Below are 27,482 nucleotides of genomic sequence, written 5' to 3' on the forward strand. Positions count from 1 at the left end.
AAGCACTTATTAAATAGGCCAGGGTGAGTCCTAAGCATTTTGCATATTTAATCTTCATGATAATCCTACGAAGAGAATACAATTATAGTACTACCTTCATTTTACAGAAATGAAGAAGTGGAGAAAAGTGAAGCTCAGAGACTCAACAACTGAGGCTCAGCAACTTTCCTAAGGTTACACACCTAAAAAGTGGAGCGGCGATTTGTGGAACGAAATGAATGAAACTCGGTTTGGCAGTCAGTGCAGGGAAGTGACACGGTGGGAGCGGATGCAACCGGTTCGTGGGAGTGAGCCCCTCAGTGAGGACGCCACGCACACCTTGCAGCCCAGGTCCAAAGGAGGGTGAAGGGGCTTCGGGAAATGAGTCGCGGCGGCTCCATCGAGCCTATGAACCGCTAAGACCAGCCGCTGCTCAGTCCCGGGCGCCCTGGGAGCAGGAAGTGGCGGCGGGCGTCGCGCGGGGTGACGTCACGGCGGCGCCGGCGGCGATAGGCGGGGGAGGAGGAGGAGGAGCGAACCGGGTTTGGGGGGCGGCTGCACAGTCTCCGGGATCCCCAGGCCTGGAGGGGGGTCTGCGCGCGGCCGGCTGGCTCTGCCCCCCGTCCGGTCCCGAGCGGGCCTCCCTCGGGCCAGCCCGATGTGACCGGGCCCAGCGGAACCTGAGTAAGGAGCGGGTCCGTCCCGGAGCCGGAGGGCGGGAGGAACATGACATCGCGGAGGTGAGGAGCCCCGAGGGCCCGGCCCGGGCCTCGGCCCGGCCCCCGCCGCTTTCGATCAGCCCCGCCCGGGAGGGGGCGCCCCGGCCGGGGTTCGGACTCCCGCCGGGGGTCGTGGGGGCAGGCTCTCTCCCAACTTCTAGTCCTCCCTGGGCCGGGGGGCCCGGCGCCACCGTGCCCCCACCTCTCGGGTCCCCATTCATTTCCTGCCTCCCGGAGTTCCGGCTCCCTCAGCCCTGGGGATGCCCGTCAGGACGGGGGCAGGTAGAGCCGCCCGGGGAACCGCGGACGCCAGCGGCCCGGCTCAGCGCCGCATTCCTGACCCATTGCCTCATGAGAATTGCCTCATGGTGATTCCGAAATAACCCCGCTCACTTGGGGAGGCTCCTCGGCCCGGGACGCGGGAGGGGAGAGGAGGGAGTTGCGCGGGGCCAGGCCCCCGACTGTCGAGCCGCTCTGGGTCACTGCCTCTCGCGCGCGTTTGGGGGCTTCACTCAGGAACTTGACCCCTTTTTGTGGCTCTTTGCACCTCCTTTCTCCCCCACGCCTCACGTGCCAGAAATGGAAAAACTGACTGTATCTGCTGCTATTAGAAGTATTTCCTTCCTCCGCGGTCTTCGCTTTGGGAGATGGGAGGGAAGGGAGCTGTATCTGTAGTTAATCCTTAACCACAACCTTAAAAGTCAGGTAACGTTAATCCCTCCCGTTTTACGGGTGTGGAAACTGAGGCTTAGAAGTTACATGCTAGTAAATGACAGGATTTGCACCTAAGAGTCAGGAGGATTAGTGAATTAATGAGATCCTTTGAAAGTTCAGAGTAATAATACGACTAATAGCTAACATTTATTTAGTTGTTACTGTAAACCAAATACATTTAATCCTCACTATAACCCTATGAGAAGAGGAATTATTTCTCTTATTATTATCATTACTATTATCCTGGTTCTAAAGATGAGTAAACTGATTTTCAGAAGTTAGGCAACTTGCCTGAGGTCACTCAACCAATAAGTAAGTGGTGGAGCCAGAATCTCTGCTATTAATCACCATGTTGCTATTATTATTTTATAACTATTGTTAATCATTTGTGAGCCTTATTTTGTTGGTAAACTGTAGTGTGACTTTCTGTTTTCAGATAATGGTCCTTTTATTTTGTATTCCCACTCTATTACGATTCACACATAAGACCCATTGTTTGGTCTTTTCCTTTATTGTCTTGTAATGATCACTGTCTTAGACATTTGAAAACTGTCTCAAGCTGTTGGGGTTATTTGAATGAGAGAACTTTCAAAATATTAGGAATGTCTTCTCGAAATACACCTGCACATTTTTCATTCGTGGAAGGAAAAGAGGGAGAGAAAAGAAAACCATAAACTCTTAGGAAGTGAGTGACTTGGACAGGTCTCTTGGCAAGTGCTTACAGATCTGGGTAATATGTAACTGCATTTCAACAGAACAGTGTATAGCCTCAAATGTTCTAATTCTTTAGGGAGCTTTTAAATAAAACAGTTGTCTATTCTTTAATCTGTCAAATAGCCATTGAACCTTTTGTTCCTTGTGTCTGCTCTTCCAGACAAGTAAGGATCTGCTTCTTTAGGAGACAAAAAGACTGGGGGTTGGGAGTGGGGAAGGGGCCGGGTGGTAATAGACCCTACATTGTCCAGCTTGTTAGCGTAGAAGCAGGGAAGTGCTATAGCCAAAGCAGCAAGTGGAGAGATCATTCCTTTTCTCTGGCCCCCATCTATTATCGAGAAGAAACGCATGCCACCTAAAAAGTCAGATTGGGAATTATTTATTATTTTTTCAGGCTGTAGGTCTCTTTTATTATTTTTAACCAGCTTTATTAAGGTATAAGTGACACGCAATAAGTTGCATACATTTAAGTGTACAATTTGATATTTTGACATGTGCATACGCTCCTGAAACCATCACCACAGTGAGGATAATGAACGTATCCATCATCCCTTGTGATGTTTCCTTGTGTCCTTTTTAATCCCTTCCTTGTCAAGTGACCGCTGTTCTTCTTTCTGTCAGGACACATTAGTTTGTACTTCCTAGAATTTTATATAAATGGAACTTTATGTCTGGTTTCTTATGCTCAGCATAATTATGTGGAGATTCATGTTGTAGCATGCATCAAAAGTTCATTTCTCTTTATTGCTCGGTAACACTCCATTGTGTGGGTGTCTTACTGTTTGCTTATCCATCCACCTGTTGATGGACAATTTGGGTCGTTCTGGAGTTTGGCTCTCACAAACAAAGCTGCTGTGAATGTACAAGAGGTATTTAACAAAATACCTGTTGGGGTGGGGGGAATGGCTGGATCATACAGTAGATGTATAATTCACTTTTTTCAGAAATTGCTAAACTGTTTACATTCCCACCAGTAGCATATGAGAGTTACAGTTACCCCACATCTCTGTCAACACTTGGTATGGTCAGTTTTTAAATTTTAACCATTTTAGTGGGTGTATCCTGGTATCTCATTGTAGTTCTAATTAGTATTTTTCTTGGTGACTAATAATGTTGATCATCTTTTCATGTGCTGTTTTTGCCATCTGTATATCTTCCTTGGTGACGTGTCTAATCGGCCCAACTATTTTCCTCCATATTTATTTAGTTGTTTTTTTTTGAATTGAGATTCAAGAATTCTTTATTCTGGGGTGTCTGGGTGGCTCAGTCAGTTGAGCGTCCAACTTCAGCTCAGGTCATGATCTCACAGTCTGTGGGTTCAAGCCCCGCTTCGGGCTCTGTGCTGACAGCTCAGAGCCTGGAGCCTGTTTCAGATTCTGTGTCTCCTTCTCTCTCTGCCCCTCCCCTGCTCACACTCTGTCCCTCTCTCTCTCTCTCTCTCTCTCTCTCTCTCTCTCTCTCAAAAATAAATAAACATTAAAAAAAAATTCTTTATTTTGGATACAAGTTCTTTATCAGAATTGCAAATATTTTCTTTTAGTTTGTGGCTTGTCTTTTCATTTTTTTCCAGTCTCTTCTGAAGAGCAGAGGTTTTTAATTTTGATGAAGTCCAGTTTATCAATTTTTTTTAATGGATCATGCTGAGGAAGCTTTGCTTAACCCAAGGCCTCAAATGTTTTTTAAAAGGCTTTAGGTCTGTGATCCACTTTGAGCTAATTTTTGTATATTGTGAGGTGTGGAGACGTGTGTGTGTGTGTGTGTGTGTGTTTGTGTACATTTTGCGTATGGATGTCCAGTGGTTCTAGTGCTATTTGTTCAAAAGACTGTCTTTCTCGAATTCACACCTTTGTTGAAAATCTGTTGTCCATTTATGTGTGGATCTGTTTCTGGACTCCATTCTATGTTATTGATCTCGTCGTCTGTCCTTATGCCAATACCACATAGTCTTGATTATTGTGGTTTTATTATAAGGTTTGAAATCAGGGTTAGTCTTCCAGCTTTGTTGTTCTTTTTCAAATTATTTTTTTTTTTAATTTTTTTTTTTCAACGTTTATTTATTTTTGGGACAGAGAGAGACAGAGCATGAACGGGGGAGGGGCAGAGAGAGAGGGAGACACAGAATCGGAAACAGGCTCCAGGCTCTGAGCCATCAGCCCAGAGCCCGACGCGGGGCTCGAACTCACGGACCGCGAGATCGTGACCTGGCTGAAGTCGGACGCTTAACCGACTGCGCCACCCAGGCGCCCCTCAAATTATTTTTAACCTCAGTATTAATTCAGTCAACAAATAGTTATTGAACCAGGCCAGATAAAGCCGGAAGACTGGCAAAGATGCTATTCTTTTGGTCGAGAGAGAGAAAAGAAACATATGAATGAATATCACAATTTCGGGTAGTAAAAACTGCCGGGAGGAATAAAAAACAACAAAGGGGGATAATGTAGTTAGTTTGATGAGTTTAGGAATGATCTTTCTGAGGCGATGATCGTATGAGTTGATTTCTGAATGACCAATACTATTCTCAATTTTGTTTTGCTTGCTTAATTTAAATCAAAATAATTCTTTGCGGTGTGTTTAGGATTTAGATTTTGTATACATTCAGTAATTAAAATGTAAGTATATTCAGTATACTGATATTTCTCAACGTCACAGGTAGGGAAATGAAGGCAGTGAATAATGAAATGACTCCCTCCTCCCCCCATAATTTAGTGGTCGTAGTACCGAATTTAGCTTTTGAGGTTGCTTGTGTGCCTGATTTCTGCCTTGTTCAGCTGACAAAACTGTCTGTATTCTCCAAGCCCTCTTTCCGCATATGGCACATCCTTTACATTTGCTTTTTTGTTTTTCTGAAAGATAGTGTACAATGACTTGAGCCGAGAGGAGCTACATAGGAGCAGAAAAAGTAGCTCCTTCTCATACTCCAGGCTTTTGGTTTATCTGTTGCAGGTCAAGTACATTTTGTCCCAGGCTCTCCCTGGTGGCCATGTTTGTTTATCTCCCGTGGGAGTAAATAAACTTGCCTTGCTGAAAAATGACAGTTCTGTGCCTTTCCAATTGCGACTGGGATGTCTTTATTAGTGTTGTGTCCCTGTGTAAGCTCAGGGTTTTGACCAGAGCTGCTCAAATGCCGGGGCCACTGCTAAGATTACTTACCCTTCTTGTACATGGTCAGTGTGGAGCCTGTTGGAGAGTCGCACAAGATCCTGAAAAAGCAGAGCCAGCTCATGCTTGTGATTGTTACTAGCGGGCCTTAGTGGACTTTGTTAGGCAGCCACCGAACAATAGGATACTGTGCTTTTATTCCTCTTTCCCTTTGGGACTCGGACAGCACTTGCCATCCAGTGCTGACATTTCCGAGGCAAGGCAAATACTGCCTTACCTTTAAGGAAAGGCAAATACTGATGCTCTGTAGGAGTTGTGTACTGCAGCCAAGGCTTTAAGACCCCGAACTGGATTCAAACTCCCTAAATTGCAGCTCGGTTCATGACTGAGTTTTGGAACGTTGTGTGCGTTTCGTAAACTTGCGTGTGCTGCGGTCCTTGACAATGCTGAAACATGGATGGTACTATTCATGTTTGCAAGGAGCATTGAATTCAGAGAGGTAGACAGACTTGTGTGCCGATGTCAAATGGGTTTGATAAAGCTAGTGTTAAACTGAAATAGAAATTTATTCGTATAGAATATTCTGTTTAGAATACATATGTTCTTGTATGCTGATATATACATATATATATGCTGTAGGTCTGCCTATACTAAATACATACATATATATGTACAAATACACACACACACACACAGACATATAATATGTTTATTGTAAAGATAATGCATTCTAGATTCCAGTCTTTATCATCCCATTGAACCATTCTATTGAAATGTTGATCCACTCACTCAAGAACTATTGTGAGATTACTGTGTGCCAGGCGCTGTGCTAGGCCCTGGGTGGGTGTTTGGGCATTGGGAAACAGCAAGTATGCAAGTGTTGAGGTGGGGAAGTTCTTGGAGCACTTTAAGAGCAAAAGGGAGCCTGGGGAGGTAGGTGGGGACTGGACCACATAGGAGCTTGTAAAGTCTTCAAATGTCATGTGGACCATGGAGAGGAGTTTGGATTGTATTTTAAGAGCAGTGTAAAGCCATAGAAGGATGTGATCAGGGGAGTGGCATGAGCTGGTCAGTTTAAAAATATCCTTCTGGCTAGCGTGAAGGAAGGGTTGTAGGAGACACGAGTGGACTCAGGGAGAGCAGACTAGTGAGAGAGAGGCTTTGAACTAGGGTAGCAACCATTTGTAGAAAGACTCGGAGGCAGTTTGCTTTTATTGCCTTGTCATCAGAGACATGATGCTGACCAGTGAAATTCCATGAGAAGATATTATAAAGACAGAGCTATCCACGATCCACTACCATTAAAAAGCTGCCTTAACAACTTTTTTCCTAGCTTCTGTTACTTAGAATGCTGGTCCCTATTGACTGCCCTTTCTTCATGACTTATCCTTTTCCTACAGGATATTAAAATTTAATTAGAAAAGAGGAATATTCTTGTAATCTGCAGGAAGTACCAAACTATAAACTTTCTCCCCAAGGACAAAGATAATGATTTTTTTTTTTTTTTTTTTTTTTTGGAGCAGCTGGTACAAAAGATATACCCAGTGTCACTTTATATTTAGTCAAGAAACTGAAATTAGACTTTGGATCCCTAGTTTACTCTTCTTAGCATGGCAGTCTTGAGAATAAGTTCCTGAAATTATCGGCCTGCTTGACTGTTGCCCCACACCCCTGGGGGAAGAGGGTGCATAGATAAAACAAAAAATTCAGCATCATTGTATTTTCTTTTTGGTTCGTCAGCATTTCTTTTTTTTTTTTTTTTTTTTAAACTCACTTGACATAAATAAGTTCCTAGCCTCAGAGAGCGAAGGCTTTGTAGAATATGTGTTCACTAACGGGGGGTGGGGGGGGGTTAGATTTCTGGTGTGATTTCCCAGAAAATCGTGTGGGTTTGTAAACTCTCCTGCAGGCAGGGATTCTGTCTTTTGTTTCTTGAGGCTCACTCAGTCTCATGTGTTTTAGGCATTTTGTTTTTAGACACTGGTTTGTGGCTCTTTTTTCACAAGTGGTGGTGGTGGTGTGTGTGTGTATGTGCACACACATACACGCTCTCAGCTCTTTCTAAGGGATGGGTGGTCCCTGTCTAGAACACGTATGACCTGAGATCCTTAGTAAATAATAACGCCAGAAGATGTCCAGTTAGAAGGGATCATCAGGGGCTGGCAGGTGTGCACGTGTTAGAATGAGCAAAAGGGGGACACTCTTCCTTCCCTCTCTCCTTCCCATGTGACTTTTTCTCTATCCCCCTTTTCCCCATGTATTTTATCCTCCCCCCCAAATTCGGTCAACAGCCATTCATCAAATGCCTACTATATACAAGGGAGGACTGGACATTTATCTGTTTCATCTCATCTTGTCTGGACCCACGATATTAATCACCTTGTTGATTAACTCAAATGGAGTTATAGTAATTTGCCTCCTGTAGTACAGATGCATTTGCATTACCTTTTTTTTTTTTTTTTTTTTGGTAGACTAAACTCTGCCATTTACATCCACACCAGGTGGAAGATGGGGCCAGGCATAGAGATGTGTGGCCTTAGTACCTAATAGTTCAAGTGTTTATAATCCTTGAGGACAGCCCTGTAATACTAATTTTATTAATTCTACTGTTTGTCTTTACTCTCATTAAGAACTAAGGGATTGAGTGAACTCTAACTTCTCCTTATTTGTGATAAGCATGCTGCACATCCCAGAATTGTCAGTGGTTGAACACAAATATTAAATATAAGTGGGAAAAAGTTTTCAGTGATTACCAGTGCTTTTCGGAAAAAACAGCTCAGGAAAAAGAGTTTCAAATATATCAAAGCTCAAGTAGATAGGGTATGGACTAGCACTTTTAATTTCTAATTATATGCTATTTGAAATAATGTAGGGACAGCCCTTGAACCTTGAAGTTAAGTTTATTAAAAGGCAGTGCAACATAAATGATATATACGTCAACAGGGCCTGTTGTGATACTGACATAATTATGCATGAGATGAATCTTTCCTGCTATGTTCCACCAGTAATAATAATGATAACAAAGGTGATAGCCAATGTGTATTAAGCTCTTGCTGTGTCCAGCCTTTGTGCTAAATGCTGGTTACCGAGTTTCCTCTGTAAACATCACCCTCCTCTGTTGACTCTTAATAACATGATAGGCATACTTGTAAGTTGTAAATGAAATAATAGTTTATTTAATAAGGGGGTAAAGAGACCACCATCCAACGGCCGTATCTCCTGTTGCCAGTCTACCTGATGGGTCGGGTGGTGTTTACCAGGCTTCACCTTCAGCAGCAGAAGTCACTTTTGTAATGTCTTTTGCGTCCTCAGCATCAGCAGGTTACTCTGTAAGCATTATTCCTGTAGAATATGCAAAGGTGAGAACATGCGGTTACAATAGGACAATGTGTGGGTTTAGATCCTGCTGTTAGAAAGTTTTAGAAATAAGTAGCCGAAGGTAATGGTTAAAAGTTTGATTTCTGGAGTTTCAGAATTGGCACATGGCATTCAGTAAATGTAGCAGTAATTTTAATCAGCCATGACGATGAAAGCAAATACTGTGTTGCTTTGTCCTTGCTGTCAGGGCTAGTTCACAATTGCTGAAGAAAGGTATGTGTGATAAACGTGGAGAGATCTTTATTTTACAATTTGTAAGTTCTTATTTAAATAGATAATATTTTTGGTAGTAAAACGATAGATCTGTCTTCTTTCTGTCCCCATACTCTGTCTCCATGTGAATTCTCCTCTCTGTCTTACTTACTTTCTTCTCTCTGTCATCCCTTTTTTGGTACCTAGTACAGCCAGCTTCGGGGGTGTAGGGATGGATAACTTACTGGTGATGCAAGTCATGCTGGTGACTGTAGCAAATGGATATTTCAGAAAAATTTTAAAGAATTTTTATTTACTTGGGATTCATTTCAAACTTAGAGAAAGGTTACAAGAATGAGAATAGTACAAAGAATACACATATAGATGGCATACCATTTACCCAGACTCAGCACTGTTAACTTTTCATCCCATTTGCTTTATATTCTGTGTGTGTAAATACACGTATATAATATTTTATAATCTTGCCCCAAACATTTGAGGGTAAATTACATATATCATAGTCCTTTACCCTTAAATACTTCAGTGCATATTTTCTTTCTTTATTTTTTTTTAATTATTGATTTCTCTTTTATTTATTTATTTTTTTTTTAACGTTTATTTTTTATTTTATTTTTTTTTTCAACGTTTATTTATTTTTGGGACAGAGAGAGACAGAGCATAAACGGGGGAGGGGCAGAGAGAGGGAGACACAGAATCGGAAACAGGCTCCAGGCTCTGAGCCATCAGCCCAGAGCCTGACGCGGGGCTCGAACCCACGGACCGCGAGATCGTGACCTGGCTGAAGTCGGACGCTTAACTGACTGCGCCACCCAGGCGCCCCTTTAACGTTTATTTTTGAGACAGAGAGAGGCAGAGCATGAACGGGGGAGGGTCAGAGAGAGGGAGACACAGAATCTGAAACAGGCTCCAGGCTCTGAGCTGTCAGCACAGAGCCCGACGCGGGGCTTGAACTCACGGACCGCGAGATCATGACCTGAGCCGAAGTTGGCCACTTAACCGACTGAGCCACCCAGGCGCCCCAGTGCATATTTTCTTTAAAGAAAAAAAATTTTTTAACGTTTATATATTATTGAGAGACAGAGAGAGACAGAGCATGAGCAGGGGAGGGATAGAGAGAGGAGGAGACACAGAATCTGAAGCAAGCTCCAGCACAGAGCCTGACGCAGGGCTCGAACCCACCAACTGTGAGATCATGACCTGAGGCGAAGTGGGATGTTTAACTGACTGAGCCTCCCAGGCGCCCCTTCAGTGCATATTTTCTAAGAATAAAGTTTCCTTGGGGCGCCTTGGTGATTCAGTCGGTTAAGTGTCTGACATCGGCTCAGGGCACGAAACTCAGGTTCGGATTCTGTGTCTCCCTCTCTCTCTCCCCCCCTCCCCTGTTCATACTCTCTCTCTCCCTCAAAATAAACATTAAGAATAAAGTTATCATTTAAAAATTTTTTAAGTGTATTTATTTATTTTGAGAGAGAGAAAGAGAGAGCGTGAGCACACATGTGCGGGGGAGGGGCAGAGAGAGAGAGGGAGAGAGAATCCCAAGCAGGCTCCACACTGTCAATGCACAACCTGACATGAAGCTCCATCGTGAACGATGAGATCATGACCTGAGCCAAAATCGAGAGTTACGCACTTACCCAACTGAGCCATCCAGGCACCCCTTTTTAATTTTTAACTGTAGTAATTTTACCATTGATAATAATCCTTTTGTCTAACCTGTTATATTGTAGCTGTGCCAGTTGACCCAATAATGTCCTTTATAGATTTTTTTTTCCTTTTCTAGTATAGGATCCAGTTGTATTTAGCTGTTAGATCTCTTAAATCTGGAATACTTCCATAGCCTTTTGTCTTTTTTTTTTTAAGTTTATTTATTTGTTAATTTTTTTTTTTTTTAATTTTTTTTTTTCAACATTTATTTATTTTTGGGACAGAGAGAGGCAGAGCATGAACGGGGGAGGGGCAGAGAGAGAGGGAGACACAGAATCGGAAACAGGCTCCAGGCTCTGAGCCATCAGCCCAGAGCCCGACGCGGGGCTCGAACTCACGGACCGCGAGATCGTGACCTGGCTGAAGTCGGACGCTTAACCGACTGCGCCACCCAGGCGCCCCTATTTGTTAATTTTTAAGAGAGAGAGACAGAGGGTATGAGGGAGGGAGAGACAGAGAGGGAGGGAGAGAGAGAGAGAGAATCCCATGCAGGTTCCGCACTGCCAGCACAGAGCCTGATTCAGGGCTTGAGCTCACAACCTGTGAGATCATGACCTGACCCGAAATCAAGAGTCTGATTGATGCTTAACTAACTGAGCCACCTGGGTGCCCCATACAGCCTTTGTCTTTTATGCTAGTGATTTTTGGGAAAAATACATCTCTCCCTTCCCCTTTTAAAATAGAAGATTTCTCATTTTGGATTTGTCTGATATTTCATCATTATTAGATATTAGCCTGAGTACTATGTAGGTGATAACCGTGTCCTTCTTGGGATATCATATCTGGAAGTACACAATGTCCACTGATGACGTTGGTCATCATCAGTGATCACCTGGTTAAGAGTTTGTGCATTTTCTCCTTGTATAAAATATTTTCTCTCCTGTAACTAATTAGCAATTGATGAGGAGACAGTGTGAAACCATGCCTGCCTGTATCCTGCCCCCCTCGGGTTTCTCCCTATATTTAGCATCCATTGATGATTGTTTGCATATACAATTTTTACTGTGATGCTTGCTAATTGCATACCAGAAACATTTAAAGTTATGCTTTAACTTTTTACAAGCAGTAGCTTTTTAAAAACAAATGTTTTTTTACACATTTTGAAATATTTCTTTCCAAATTAAAGTGCAAGATGGGGAAACATAAACTTGTGCCTTATCCTGACCTTTTTCAATCCAAATAATTAGGAAGGGAAAGAAAATTTAGTATTTTACATTTTTTTCATGTTATAATGGCTGGGCTTATTTCATGTTTAGAAAAATGCAACTCATGGGCGCCTAGGTGGCCTAGTCGGTTTAACGTCCGACTTCGACTCTGGTCATGATCTTGTGGCTCTTGAGTTTGAGTGAGCCCTGCATCTGGCTCTGTGCTGACAGCTCAGAGCCTGGAGCCTGCTTCCGATTCTGTGTCTCCCTTTCTGTCTGCCCCTCCCCTGCTTGTATTCTGTCTCTGTCTCTCTCTCCGAAAGTGGGGGGGGGGGAGAGGGGGGGAAGGAAAGAAAAATGCAACTCGTATTAGTGAGTAAAAATACATTTCTTTCAAGGGTTTTTTTTTTTGATATTTCTTTATTTATTTTTTGTGGATTTATTGAGGGGAAAAACAAATCCAGAACATAGGTGTGATTTAAAAAAAATACATTTAATATAAAAAAATTATATTTTCTTTTGACTCCTACTAAATTAAACAAAGCTTAAAACTAAACAGTTGATATTCTATCCACCACAGCCTTGGTAGAATGGTTGCCAAACTTTGTAGAGATGTTTATGACTTTGGTTCTTTCCCTCTAATGTCCCAGTTAAATGTAAAATTTCATTGCTTTAAATGGGATCTGTTTATAGGGCTACCCAATGTGGTCTGCTTTAGCTTGTAGTCCCGTAGAAAGAACCCTGAGCAGCTGTGTGTGTGTTTTTTTTTAATGTGTATCTATTACCATGGTTATGAACACCTGCACGTTTACAGGTGAGGGGCCCAGAGAACAAAGCTGGGTGAAGTGCTGTATAGGTGACAGAGTGGTAACAGAGACGAAGAGAAGTAGACTGAGTGTTCTTTCCCCACTGATGTTAACTTAGTTAAAATATCAAAACGTAGTGTTTTCTTTTTTTTTTCTTCAAATTTTTTTTTTTTCAACGTTTATTTATTTTTGGGACAGAGAGAGACAGAGCATGAACGGGGGAGGGGCAGGGAGAGAGGGAGACACAGAATCGGAAACAGGCTCCAGGCTCTGAGCCATCAGCCCAGAGCCCGACGCGGGGCTCGAACTCGCGAACCGCGAGATCGTGACCTGGCTGAAGTCGGACGCTTAACCGACTGCGCCACCCAGGCGCCCCAAAACGTAGTGTTTTCAAATGCATGAGAGGGCTTTAATAAGTTTTTGTCTTACGCGCTGGGGCTGTGGACATTTGCTTTGGAAATTCTTATTAAAATTGCCGTAGCGTACAGATTGGGGAAGATAAACTCCTTAGCACTACAAATTGGCTAAGAATTGATTGCTAGAAATAATGGTCTTTTTCTTCAAGTGAAAGAGTTGGTGGGGCAGGTCTAAGAAGAAGAGCCTTTGCCATCTGACATTTGCGTCTCTTCTGACAACCTCTTGTGACACCACCTATGACCTGTGTCTGTGGGGGAACTGTGGATGTGGGAGAGCAGTGACAGTCTCCCCCCATCGCATGGCTGCTCTCATCCTTCCCTTCTAGCCACAGATATTTGAGGAATCATGTGTGAGCCCCTTTGCTTGGAGCCAGAGGTACACATTACACATTGGTGCTGAAACAGACAGGCTCTCTCCCCCTTGTGAGCTGCCAGTCCAGCCTTTAACCTGGTGGTTGGAGGAACGCGTGCCTAGATTTCATGTTGATATCACTTAGGTGCTGTGAGGAGGTAGGATGGGAGCATCTGACCGTGGAGAAAAGCAGGCTTGACCACATGGGGAAAACGAAGTCACCAGAGCAAGAGAGGTTGGGGCCACACCTTGCAGGGTCCTGTGAAATTCTGTTCCTTTATGGTGAGAATTTTATTCTGACTAAAAAGTAAATTCCTAGTTCCAAAGGTGAAACTCTAAGGGCTGCTTCTGTGCTAAGCATTTTATGTCTTATTTTTATCTCACAACAGTGCTGTGAATTAAGTTGTTCTAAGTATAGTGAGCAACCCAGAAATCATAAAGGAAAAATCTGATACATTTCACCATGCCACGATGAATTTCTGTGGAAAAAGAATACCACAGGGTGAAAAGTGCAAAAGCTAAGATGAATATTTGCCACACATATAATAAAGGATCATTTTCTGGTTGTGTCACGAGCTCCTTCCTATAACGGAGGGAAAAAATGCGAGAGAAAACGAGCTGTGACCAACTGACAATTCATACAAAAGGAAGAAAAAGAGACTTTGAAAATACGAAAAAGTGCTTAGTCTCACCCAGAAATGCAAACTAGAATGGTATTTTTTCCCCATGAATCAGAGCAACAAAGATGAAAAAATCTGGTAACATATGCAGTATTGGCAAAAGTGAGAGAAAACAGGGCCTTTCACACTCAGTTTATGGGAGTCGAAACTGGTACCTTCTTTTGAGTGCAGTTGGGGAGATTTGTCAAAGTGAAAGGCAAACTCTTGCCAAAGCAGTTTTCTAAAAATGTGATTTGGAGATGTACTTGAAAAAGTGTATAATGGTGATTGTAACGGATATGTTCTGCTGCATTATTTGTAATAACGAAACCTAGGCATGATGTAAATATCCTATACTGGCGATTAAATTCTGGGCGGTATATTCATACGATGGAATATCATGTAGCTGTTAAAAAGAACGCACTGCTGTAGAAGGATCTTCAAGTTGTAGTAGGTGAAAAAAATTGGGGTATAGATCAGGAGGATGCCGTGCGTGTGTGTGTTTGCACACATGCGCATGTTACTATGCCCATTTTATAGATGAGTTAACAGTGAGGTGAAATAACTAGCCTGCGGCCACATGCAGCTGGGATGTGAACCAGGGCAGTCTAGCTGCAGCCCGTGTTCCTACTTATAAGGCTATGCCACCCCATGCCAGTGATTCCCAGCCTTTTCAACCCAGGGGGGGGTTTCCTCTTTTTTTTTTTTTTTTTTTTAAGCATAAACCTAATATTCTGAAAAAAATTGTTTCCAAACCTGCATTTGTTGTATAATAATTGGTTTTCCCTTTTTTCTTCCTTTTTTTTTTTTTTTTTTTTTTTTTTTTTTTTTTTTCAACGTTTATTTTTTTTGGGACAGAGAGAGACAGAGCATGAACGGGGGAGGGGCAGAGAGAGAGGGAGACACAGAATCGGAAACAGGCTCCAGGCTCTGAGCCATCAGCCCAGAGCCCGACGCGGGGCTCGAACTCACGGACCGCGAGATCGTGACCTGGCTGAAGTCGGACGCTTAACCGACTGCGCCACCCAGGCGCCCCTTTTCTTCCTTTTTTTTAAGAAGGCAGCATTATGCCTTCTGAAAAAAATTATTTCCAAATCTGCATTCATTATATAGTAATTGTTTTCCTTCTTTCTTTCTTTCTTTCTTTCTTTCTTTCTTTCTTTCTTTCTTTCTTTCTTTCTTTCTTTCTCTCTCTCTCTTTCTTTTCTTTCTTTTCTTTTCTTTTCTTTTCTTTTTTTCTTTTCTTTTCTTTCTTTCTGGTAGAAGGCAGCATTATGCCACTCTGCTTCAGACTACCACACCAAGTACCGTAATTGTTTTGCAGCCACAAACAAAAGGCATTTGACATTTTAATTACTTTATGTAGGTAGACAAATTGAGGGGTGATGTAAGATTTCCATTATATGTTTTGAAAAATTACAAATATCTGGAAGCCCTCTGATAGATAGTACTTTTTGATAGGACTGTGGGGACTCAGGTGGGAACCAAGGATCAAAGAAGCTGGGCAAGATTAAAAAAAAAATTCGGGGCGGTTAGGTGTCCAGCTTCGGCTCAGGTCGGGATCTCACGGTTCGTGGGTTCAGGCCCCGCATTAGGCTCTGTGCTGATAGCTCAGAGTCTGGAGCCTGCTTTGGATTCTGTGTCTCCCTCTCTCTCTGCTCCTCTCCCACTCATGCTCCATCTCTCTCTGTCTCTCAAAGATAAATAAACATTAAAAAATTTTTTAAAAATTGGGTAGTTTAGGTAATCATACTGAATGCAAAATATGGGATGCCAGCGGATAGGTATACAAATTAAGGTTGAGCTCTTCCTGGGTGAAATTCTATCTTGATCTTCTGACAGGCTCTCGGAGAGAGTGAAAAGCAAACTAATATTTTTTCCTTTTTTTCTGAGCCCTGTGATTTTTTTCCTAGGCCAATGAGAATGATGTTTAGATTCCCCTAAAACACTAGTGAGATGGTACAGGAAAAATTAAAAATAAAACAAATTTCCATTCATGTACACAGCAGTAATGTTGATAGACTATGTGTGCGTTCTTGCCTCTTCTGATTATTTCTTGTCAGAACAATCTTATATTTATTATTATGATTGTCAGTAATATCTAACATTATGTACTTAGTGTGCCCCCACACTCAGGTAACTAAGCATCTTAAATTCCACACGTACCATCTCTAACACTTAACTTCCTTTCCCTACCCTTTCTGTATCTCCAACCCTTGAGTTGACTAGACTCCAAACCTAGGAGTCATTCTTCTTCCTACCTTCCTTCCTTCCTTCCTTCCTTCCTTCCTTCCTTCCTTCCTTCCTTTTTCTTTCTTTCTTTCTTTCTTTCTTTCTTTCTTTCTTTCTTTCTTTCTTTCTTCTTTCTTTCCTTCTTTCCTTCTTTCCTTCTTTCTTTCCCGTCCCGTGTGTAATCCCTGAGGGAATCCTGTTGGCTACACTTAAGATATTCCTAGTTGGACTATTTATCACTCTTCCCACTGCTGCCACCTTGGTCCTTGGTCCTATCATTTCTTGTCTGGATTATTTATCACAGTAGCTTTCTTAACTGACTTGGGTGCTATCCCTGCACAGTAGTTTGAAAGGCAATTTAGAAATATAAGTCAGATCATGTTGCTCCTCTGCCTAAAACCCTCCAGTCCTTTCCCATCTTACAGAAAATAAAGGCTGATGTTTTTACAGGGTCTCCGAGTCCCTGCATCTTCTGGCTTTTTGTGACCTCACTGGCCTCATGTACTTGTCTGTCCCTTGCCTGTTCTGCTGCAGCCACACTGGCCTCTTGCACACATGTCAAATACAGTCCTCCCCTGTGCCCTTGATTTTGCTCCTCCCCTTGCCTAGCGTGCTCCTCTCCCACATAAGGGCATGTGCTGCCTTGCTTCTTCTAGATCTTGTTAAATGTTACCTTGTCGCTGAGGCTCCCCATGTATCCTGTATAAGTAGCATCCCCCTTGGGGCACCTGGGTGGCTCAGTTGGTTGGGTATCTGACTCTCGATTTTGAGCCAGATCATGGTCTTGCGGTTCATGGGTTTGAGGCCTGCGCTGGGCGCGTGTGTGCTCCCTCCCTCTCTCTCTCTCTCTCTCTCTCAAAAATAAACATTAAAAAAAAGTATCTCCCTCATCCTCTATTCCCCTCTCGCTGCCTCTTGTAGCAGTTTTACCATCTGACATCTTATGTATTTACTTTTTTTTTTTAGTTTTTGGTTTTTATCTCCTCCGTTTATAAAGAAACCCTGTTGAGGAGAGGGATGTTACTCTGTTAACCGGTGTGTCCTCAGTGCCGTGTATTCGGTGTTTGTGGAATGAGTGAATTTAAAGCCCTCTCTTTTATTATCCCGGTTTCTTTCTTTCTTTCTTTCTTTCTTTCTTTCTTTCTTTCTTTCTTTCAACAACTTTAAAGAGATAATTCACATACCACAACAGTTCACCTATTTAAAGTATACAGTTCACTGGTTTTTAGTATATTCACATGCTGCATTACAATTTTAGGACATTTTCATTACTCAAAAAGAAACCCTGTACCTATTACCTGTCCCCCTTCTTTTTTTTTTTAATGTTTATTTATTTATTTAGAGAGAGAACGAGAACAAGACGGGGAGGGGCAGGGAGAGAAGGAGAGAGAGAATCACAAGCAGGCTCCATGCTGTCAGCACTGAGCTCCATGTGGGGCTCAAACTCACGAACTGAGATCATGATGACCTGAGCCAAAATCAAGAGTCAGACGCTTATGTGACTGACCCACCCAGGTGTCCTCCCTCCCACCCCCTGCTTTCTAAAAGTGTGTTTATTTATTTTGAGAGAGAGATAATCCCAGGCAGGCTCTGCACTGTCAGCTCAGAGCCCAGTGTGGAGCTTGAACCCATAAATTGTGAAATCGTGACCTGAGCTGAAACTAAGACTTGGACACTTAACCGACTGAGCCACCCAGGTGCCCCTAGCTATCCCCCTTCTTAAAGCAAGCACTAAATCTACTTTCTGTCTCTGTGAATTTGCTTACTCTGGACATTTCACATCAATGGAATCATACAACATGTGGCCTCTTGTGTCTGGTTTCTTTCATTTAGCAGAATATTTTCAAGGTTCATTCAAATTGTAGCATTTATCAGTGCTTCATTCCTTTTAAATGACCGAATGATATTATGTTGTATGGATTCTCAGTTCTTTTTTTTTTTTTTTTAATGTTTATTTATTTTTGAGACAGAGCAAGAGATAGAGTGCAAGCAGCAGAGGGGGCAGACAGAGGGAGACACAGAATCTGAAGCAGGCTCCAGGCTCCGAGCTGTCAGCACAGAGCCCGACACGGGGCTCGAACTCCCGAACCATGAGATCATGACCTGAGCCGAAGTTGGACGCTTAACTGACTAAGCCACTCAGGCGCCCCCTCAGTTTGTTCTTAAAACAAACCTAAGAATTATTATTGCTATATTGTGGATGATAAATCAGAAGTAGAAAGAACTTGCCCAGGTCACTGAGCTAGTCAGTGGTAGGGCTCAGTTGTGCACCTAGGTCTGTGTGATCAGAGCCCTCACCATGATGCTGCAGAAGTGTCCATGTCCTTGGTGCACGATTTATGACAGCTTTTCGCCCTTGCTTTCTCTCTTTCACCGTTGTAAAACAACTCACATTGGGCCAATATTTGTCGAGAAGTCTCTTCAAAGTTCGTTTGCGTATCAGTGCCGGGACTCTACATTTAATAATTGACTTCTATTCCTGGGAGTATTGAATTAGTCTGTAAAAGTCCTGGGTAATTTGACTTCCGAAATTACTCTTTTTACCACAAATGTTGGTGACTTTTAGAATCCATGAAGGAAATCTTACTGGAAACTCAAAGAGGAATCCTCTGAAGTGGACGGCATTCATGGTGGACTTCGTTATTTGTGTGTCTTTAAAAACTTTCTATTTTGAAATAACTTCAAATTTATACAAATCTTGTAAGAATGATACAACTTCTGTTTAGTTTTTACCCAGATTTGCCAGCTAGCATGGTATCACATTTGCCTCCCCCCATGTATATACACACCGTATGTCTAATTTCATTCTGAACCATTGGAGAGTAAATTACAAGCATGTTGTCTTGTTACTCTAAAATACGTCAGTGTGTTGGGGCGCCTGGGTGGCTCACTTGGTTAAGTGTCCAGCTTTGGCTCAGCTCATGATCTCGCGGTTTGTGAGTTTGAGCCCCGCCCGCGTAGGCGCTGACAGCACAGGAGCCTGCTTCCGATTCTGTCTCCTGCTCGGCCCCTATCCCACTCATGCGTGCTCTGTCTCTCTCTCCTTCTCTCTCTCAAAATAAATGAACATTAAAATAAAATACTTCAGTGTGCATTTCCTAAAAACATAGACATACATACAGTGCACTTGTCAAAATCAGGAAATTTATATTATGATGATACCATTGAATTTCTGCCTCCATCTGACCTTGTAGAATGCCACTCATTTGGGGTTTGTCTGATGTTCCTCATAATTAGGTTAGATAATGCATTTTTTTTTTAAATTTTTTTTTTCAACGTTTATTTATTTTTGGGACAGAGAGAGACAGAGCATGAACAGGGGAGGGGCAGAGAGAGAGGGAGACACAGAATCGGAAACAGGCTCCAGGCTCTGAGCCATCAGCCCAGAGCCTGACGCGGGGCTCGAACCCACAGACCGCGAGATCGTGACCTGGCTGAAGTCGGACGCTTAACCGACTGCGCCACCCAGGCGCCCCTAGATAATGCATTTTTGATGGGAATATCACAGAAATGGCACTTGCATTTCTCCATGCATGATGTCAGGAGGCACGTGATGCCAGTTTAATCCATAACTGGTGATGTTAACTTTTATCTGTTGGTTAAGATAGTTATCTGTCAAATTCTCCACTGTGAAGTTTGTATCTAAAAATTTTTTTTAATGTTTGTTTATTTATAAATTTTTTTTAATGTTTATTTTTGAGAGAGACAGACAGACAGACACACACACACACACACACACACACACACACACACTGACACAGAGTGTCAGTGGGGGAAGGGCAGAGAGAGAGGGAGACACAGAATCTGAAGCAGGCTCCAGGCTGTGAGCTCTCTGCAGAGCCTGATGTGGGGCTTGAACTCAAGAACCCGTGAAATCATGACCCGAGCCAAAGTTGGACACTTAACTAACTGAGCCATTCAGGCGCCCCTGAGTATTTTTTATTTGGTAATTAATAAGTAATTAATAAACATTTCATGGGGAGGTACTTTGAGTTGCTATAAACACCCTGTACTTCCTGAAATGTTCACCCACTAGTTTTAGTGCCTTGTGACAGTTCTTGCCTGACCTATTAATGTGACAGTTACCAAAAGGTGATTTCCTAATTCTGTTACTCCTGTATTTATTATATGTCATTCTTTGTGCTTCTACTGCAAAGAGCTTTCCCTTTGTCCCCCTGTATTTGATTGCAGTTAAATATACATAACAGAAAATTTGTCACTTTAACCATTTTTTAAAACTTATTTTAACTTTTTTTAATGTTTATTTTTGAGAGAGAGACAGAGAGACAGAGAGACAGAGCGTGAGAAGGGGAGGGGCAGAGAGAGAGGGAGACTCAGAATCCGAAGCAGGCTCCAGGCTCTGAGCTGTCTGCACAGAGCCCGACGCAGGGCTCAAACCCACGGACTATGAGATCATGACCTGAGCCGAAGTCAGATACTCAACCAACTGAGCCACCCAGGTGCCCCTAAAACTTTCAAAAATATTGATTGATTGATTGATTGAGAGAGAGAGAGAGAGAGAGTGTGTGTGTGTGCTAGTGAGAGAGGGACAGAGAGAGGGAGACAGAGAATCCTGAGCAGGCTCTGCACTGTCAGTGCAGAGCACAACACGGGATTCGATCTCATGAACTGTGGGATCATGACCTGAGCTGAATCAAGAGTCAGACGCTTAACCGACTGAACTACCCAGACGCCGCATCATTTTAATGATTTAAAAAAAAATTTTTTTTTCAACGTTTATTTATTTTTGGGACAGAGAGAGACAGAGCATGAACGGGGGAGGGGCAGAGAGAGAGGGAGACACAGAATCGGAAACAGGCTCCAGGCTCTGAGCCATCAGCCCAGAGCCTGACGCGGGGCTCGAACTCACGGACCGCGAGATCGTGACCTGGCTGAAGTCGGACGCTTAACCGACTGCGCCACCCAGGCGCCCCTCATTTTAATGATTTTTAAGTGGCATTAAGCACATTGACATTGGTGGACAGCCACCCGCACCATCCATCTCCAGAACATTTTCATCTTCTCAACTGAAACTCTGTGCTTGTTAAGCACTAACACTCCCATGTCCTCCTCCAGTTCCTGACAACCACCATCCTATTTTCTGTCTCTTTGGGTTTGACTACCCTAGGTGCATCATGGAGAGGTAGGGTCTTACAGTATATGTCCTTTTGTGACTGGTGTGTTTCACTCAACACAATGTCTTCGAGGTTCATCCGTGTTGTAGCGTGTGGCAGAATTTCTAACTTATCAAGGCTGAATTATATTCCGTTGATGTATATAATCACATTTTGTTGATCCATTCGTTCGTTGGTAGGCACTTGGGTTGCATCCACCATTTGGCTGTTATGAGTAGTGCTGCTATGAACATGTGTATACAAATATCTGAGTTCCTGCCTTTAGTTCTTTTGGGTATATACCCAGAAGTGGAATTTCAGTATATATGGTTAGTCCATACTTAATTTTTGGAAGAACCGTAATTAGTTAAAAAAAATTGAGATCCGTATGGACTGTTAGGTTTCTTATTTTATTCAGTGGTCTGTTTTCTATTAATATCATTTTTTATTTCAAAAAAAAGGTTAATGTGTATTTTTGAGACAGAGAGAGACAGAGCATGAGCAGGGGAGGGGCAGAGAGAGAGGGAGACACAGAATCTGAAATAGGCTCCAGGCTCTGAGCTGTCAGCACAGAGCCCGACGTAGCCCTCGAACTCACGAACTGTGAGATTGTGACCTGAGCTGAAGTTGGATGCTTAACTAACTGAGCCACCCAAATGCCCCAATATTGTTTTTTAATTTTGAGGTACAAATTGTCTAATTTGGCAGGTATGAATCCCTTTAAGCTGGCTCTTGTATTCTTTTTTTTTTTTTTTTTTTAATTTTTTTTTTCAACGTTTATTTATTTTTGGGACAGAGAGAGACAGAGCATGAATGGGGGAGGGGCAGAGAGAGAGGGAGACACAGAATCGGAAACAGGCTCCAGGCTCTGAGCCATCAGCCCAGAGCCCGACGCGGGGCTCGAACTCCCGGACCGCGAGATCGTGACCTGGCTGAAGTCGGACGCTTAACCGACTGCGCCACCCAGGCGCCCCAGGCTCTTGTATTCTTTTGACATGTCCTCATTGGAGCTGGATACAGGAAGGTGTTCCAAATTCATCTTACTTTTAGTGCCCAGAACTGGAATCAGCTTTTTCTCCAAGAAACCCGGTTCCTTTTGTTGGAGAAAAGTATTTAGAAACCATGATAAGGGGGCTGGTTATGCTGATGGCTACTGGGATGTCATTGCTTCCAGGCCCTTTTAGAAGAAAGAGCTAGGAAAATATGTGTGCATCATACATACGCACATACCTACATGGAAACCTACATCTGTATTTCTATACTTATCTCTATATGTATGTTAAAAGCTAGAGTTTACATTACCTCCGATTCTAATCTAACACCAGAGTTTATTTGGGCGTTCAACCTGTCTATATGTATATTGCCTCTCCAACAGTGAGAAATCTGGCTCTCATTATCCTCAGTATGTTTATTCATTAGTTTCTTTGTTTATTTACTTGTGTAATTCCACTCCAATGTGTTCAATCTCCTGGACTGTCTTTTTGGGCTTTGGGCTTGGCTTAATATCCAAACCCCCAGCCCCGGTCCCACTGACCATGCCCCAGCCCCACCCATTGTGCTGGCAGGATGCTAGCTAGGCTCCTACCAAGAGGAAGTCAAGGGGGGGTGGGAGTGACCAAGGAGAAGAGGGGGAAGAGGAAGGGAAGGTCTTGTTTTGTATTTTTGTAAAGATTTTTTTTTAAGTTTATTTATTGGGGGGTGGGGAAGGGCAGAGAAAGAGGGAGGGGAGAATCCCAAGCAGGCTCTCCCTGTCTGCGCAGAGCCCAGTGTGGGGCTCAGTCTCACAAACTATGAGATCATGACCTGAGCTGAAATCAAGAGTCGGACGCTCGACTGACTGAGCCACCCAGGTGCCCCTTGTTTTTTATTTCTATTAGCTGTTCTACCTACCCCTAGGCATTTTCGGTGTGATGGTGTGGGAAGTGACAGAGTCCCTTGGTTTTCATGGCTCTCTCCATTTTTCTCTTGCTCAAGATGGTTTCACCCAAACATCACTGGCGTGGAGGCAGAAAACCTGCTGTTGACAAGAGGAGTTGATGGCAGTTTTTTGGCGAGGCCCAGTAAAAGTAACCCTGGAGACTTCACCCTTTCTGTCAGGTAAGTTGGAAGAAAAAGAGAACCCTGAAAGGGTGAGAAACGTTAAGACCACACCAGGACCGCTGGCTACCCTCCCTGAGAGTCTGAAGGCCTGCCTGCTGGCCCACGGCGAGGCCTGGCCCACGTGTCAGATGCGACTCAGCCTGCTCACGGGCCTCAGGCGAGGCCTCCCGAGAGTGGGCGCGTGGGAATACAGCAGAAGGGGCATCATGATGGGCACTTCTCCCCTGAGAGACCCCAGCGGGTGAGGCGAACAGACCGTCGTCACCACCACTTGGTCCGGGTTCCACACATCCTGAACCTGGTTGCCTGCATTTTCCCTTTTCCTTCTGTTGATTTGTTAATGGGAAAAATGCTTTTGAAGAGGTTCTTCAGATCACTTTTCTTTTTCAAGAAATAAAACATCACTGAGGAAGTTGTGGTCCCGTTTGTTCCCCTGCCCAGTCCCATCCCCTCCCTCTTTCCCCAGAGGAAACCGCCATCGAGAGGTTGGCATGTATCCTTCCTGAATGTGTTTTTATACTTGCACTGTCTTGCTGCTATTGTGAACAATATAAAGTTGGTTTGTGTGTTTTTAGAATTCACATACACAGGCCTTAGAGTGTATCTATTATTCTGCAACTTCCTGTTTAAACTTTTTGAGGTCTGTGCTGGTACATAGAGATCTAATTATTAATTTTAATTTTGATGGCTATACTCAAATGTTGTGAACCTACCACAGTTTATCCAGTCCTCTGTTGTGGGACACTGAGTTGTTTTTGTTTCAAATGTTTTGAACAGTATGGTCAACACATCTTACTTCCTTATTTGAAAATAGTAATAATAAAAGCAAAATCATAAGGCAGTAGCGTTACAGCTCCTGGAATAATCTAGAGTAAGGGACATAAGTATATAAGAGAAGGTCAGTTTCTAGAAAAACCGTCCCACCTGCTCAAAGAGACCTGTAACAGGATGTTGGCCATACTGTTCAAAAAATGTAAAACAAACTGAAAACACTCCCACAATAGAGGGTTGGATAAACTGTGGTGGGTTTATTTAGGATCCCTTTGGGACTTGGGAAACCTCTTTTTGGCTTGGATTAGTTTTTGAGGAGCCCCCGTCGTTAACTTTTTCTTGTGTTTTAATACAAGGAATGGGTCTTTGTGAGTCCTCAGGGCTTGAATCAGCACGGGCCTCTAACTTAAACGTTGCGTGATATTTGAGCTGTAAGAGTTTGTTTGGAGAGTATATGATGATCATGATAGTGTCAGCAGACATGATTGAGGACTTGACATATGCACCAGGCCCTTGTGCCAAGCACTCTACACATATCATTCTATTTCATTTTCCCAGCAACCTATGAATAAGTACCACAATTATCTTCATTTTACGGGTGACTAAGCTGAGGCCCAGAGGTTAAGTTAGTAACCTAGTCTCGCAGCTACTCAGTGGCAGGACCGGGACTAGAGAATTGGTGGGATTTTTTTTTTTTTTCCTTGCCCCTCAACTTTTTATTTTGAAAAATTTCTGGCTTACAGAAACGTTGAAAGATGAATATGTGACCACCCACCTTCTCTTCACCTGCCAACGTGTTGTCACATTTGTCCTTTCTGAGTGTGTGTTTGTGTGTCTACTTTTTTCCCCCTGAACCTTTTGAAAGCAAAGTGCAGATAATCGACATATTTTTTACTTTGTTTTAAAACTTTTAAAAAGATTGTGATGTTAAATAATCCCTATACCCAACATGGGGCTCGAACTCACAACCTTGAGATCAAGAGTTGCTCGCTCTACTGACTGAGTCAGCCAGGTGCCCCTATTTTTACCTTTATTTTATTTTATTATTATTTTAAATTTACTTATTTTGAGTTGGTGTCATTGGGGGAGGGGCAGAGAGAGAGAGAGAGAGAATCCCAGCAGGCTCTGCACTATTACTGCACTGTTAGTGCAGAGCCTGATGTAGGGCTTGAACCCATGAATCATGAGATCACAATCTGAGCCAAAATCAAGAGTCGGATCCTCAGGTCTTGATCTCAGGGTCATGGGTTCGAGCCCGTCTTGGGCTCCACGCTGGGCAAGAGTCCTCCTTGGGAAAAACAAAACAAAAAAACTTCAGTGTCTATGTCTGATAAACAAGAACATTCTCCTGTGTAACTACAGACTCAGTTATGAGGGGCGCGTGGGTGGCTCAGTTAAGTGTCTGACTTCGGCTCACGTCATGATCTCACGGTTCGTGAGTTGGAGTGGCACATCGGGCTCTGTGCTTTTGCTCTCAGCCCTTCAGATCCTCTGCCCTCCTCTCTCTCTGCTGCTCCTCTGCTCACCTGCTCTCTCTCTCTCTCTCTCTCGCTCTCAAAGATAAACATTAAGGAAAGAAACTCCATGTCTTGAAAAAAATCATTATTATAGGTAATACATTTTAACCTTGCTTCTATAATACCATCTAATATTCATATTCAGATTTCCCTTGTTATTTCAGTAATGGCTGTTGAAGTGATTGCAAGTGTCTGAGTCCCACCCCGTGTCCCATCTCGTGCCCCAGCCGCCACCCCACACTAGATTCAGGAGGATCCAGTCAAGGATCATTCATTGCATTCAATTTTTATGTTTCTAGTCTCTCCTGACCTTTTCTTTTTTTTCTCTCTCTCTTCTGGCTTTTTGGCCAGTCAGGCCAGTCATTTCGTAGGTTGTCCTTCAATCTCAATTTGCTGATCGTTTCCTCATTTTTAAATTCAGATGACACATCTTTGGCAAGTGCACCACAGGGGCAGTGTTCGGCCCGCCCCATTATCTCACAGTGGGAAGCACATGGGGCCTGCTTGTCCCATTTTTCAAGGCTGTTCAGTGTTGTGTTGTGTTGTTTTATTGTATTGTATTGTATTGTATTGTATTGTATTGTATTGTATTGTATTGTATTTATTTTTGAGAGAGAAACAGAGAGAGAGAGAGAGTGAGTGCATGTACGACAGAGCAGGGGAGGAGCAGAGAGAGAGGGAGAGAGAGAGAATCCCAAGCAAGATGTAGGGCTTAAACTCACGAACCATGAGATATCGTGACCAGCGCTGAAATCAAGAGTACGATGTGTCACTAACTGAGCTGCTCAGGAGCCCCTTGGGGGTGTTCAATTTAATCACTTGATTGAGGTGTTTGCCAGATTTTCCCATTGTAAAGGCACCTTTTTCTTTTTGTGATTATGAGTACATTTTTTTTTTTAATGTTTGTTTATTTTTTTGAGAGAGACAGAGACAGAATGTGAGTGGGTTAGGGGCAGAGAGACAGGGAGACACAGAATCCGAAGCAGGCTCCAGGCTCTGAGCTGTCAGCACAGAGCCCAATGTGGGGCTCGAACTCAGGACCTGTGAGATCCTGACCTGAGCTGAAGTTGGACGCTCAACTGACTGAGCCACCCAGGCGCCCCTTTCTTTTTGTGATTAATAGGTGGTCTGTGAGATAGTAGTTTCTTTCTTTCTTTCTTTCTTTCTTTCTTTCTTTCTTTCTTTCTTTCTTTCTTTCTTTCTGTCTTTCTTTAAAAATTTTTTAAAAAATGTTTATCTTGAGAGGGAGAAGAAGAGAGTGCAAGCAGGGGAGGGGGCAGAGGAGAGAGAGAGAGAGTCCCAGGCAGACTCAGAACTGACAGTGGGGCTCAAATCCATGAACCCATGAACTGTGAGATCATGACCTGAGCCTATACCAAGAGTCGGACGCTTAACTGACTGAGCCAGCCAGGTGCCCCAAAGATTTTAAGTAATCTCTACACCCAGCATGGGACTCGAACTCACAACCCTGAGACCAAGAGTTGTATGCTCTCCCAGCTGAGCCAGCCAGGTATCCCCTGGCTTCTTTCTCTTAATGTAATGTTTTTGAGATTTGTTCGTGTCATATGTATTAGTGTTGTTTTGTTTTGTTTTTAATTGCTGTGTAGTGTTCTATTGTATGAGTATACAACTATTTATCCATTTTGATGCTAAATATTTGAGTTTCCAATATTTTTGTATTCCAAATAAGGCTACAGTGAATATTCTTATACAAGTCTTTGATAGCCATACAGTTTCATTTTGTGGGGAGCAAAATACTTAATGAGTAGATTTAGTAGATTACAAGATAGATGGATGTTTAACTTTAATATATGTGTCTCGATTAATTAATGATGAGGAAAATTGTTGTC

At 43.0% G+C, this 27,482-nt stretch overlaps 1 protein-coding gene across 2 annotated transcripts in view; it reads left to right on the forward strand.

Moving 5' to 3' along the window:
• The first annotated feature begins 478 nt into the window (after window positions 1-478).
• The window catches only part of PTPN11 (protein tyrosine phosphatase non-receptor type 11), an 83,897-nt gene continuing 56,893 nt past the window's right edge, over window positions 479-27,482 (forward strand). For both annotated transcript variants that reach the window (XM_045458944.1, XM_045458945.1), the window contains exons 1-2: window positions 479-719; window positions 23,219-23,341. In XM_045458944.1, the coding sequence (XP_045314900.1) occupies window positions 706-719; window positions 23,219-23,341 (137 nt within the window). In that variant the 5' untranslated portion in view covers window positions 479-705. The remainder of the gene's footprint in view (window positions 720-23,218; window positions 23,342-27,482) is intronic.

This window comes from Leopardus geoffroyi, chromosome D3 (genome assembly GCF_018350155.1).
Source record: "Leopardus geoffroyi isolate Oge1 chromosome D3, O.geoffroyi_Oge1_pat1.0, whole genome shotgun sequence".
NCBI classification, from domain to species: domain Eukaryota; kingdom Metazoa; phylum Chordata; class Mammalia; order Carnivora; family Felidae; genus Leopardus; species Leopardus geoffroyi.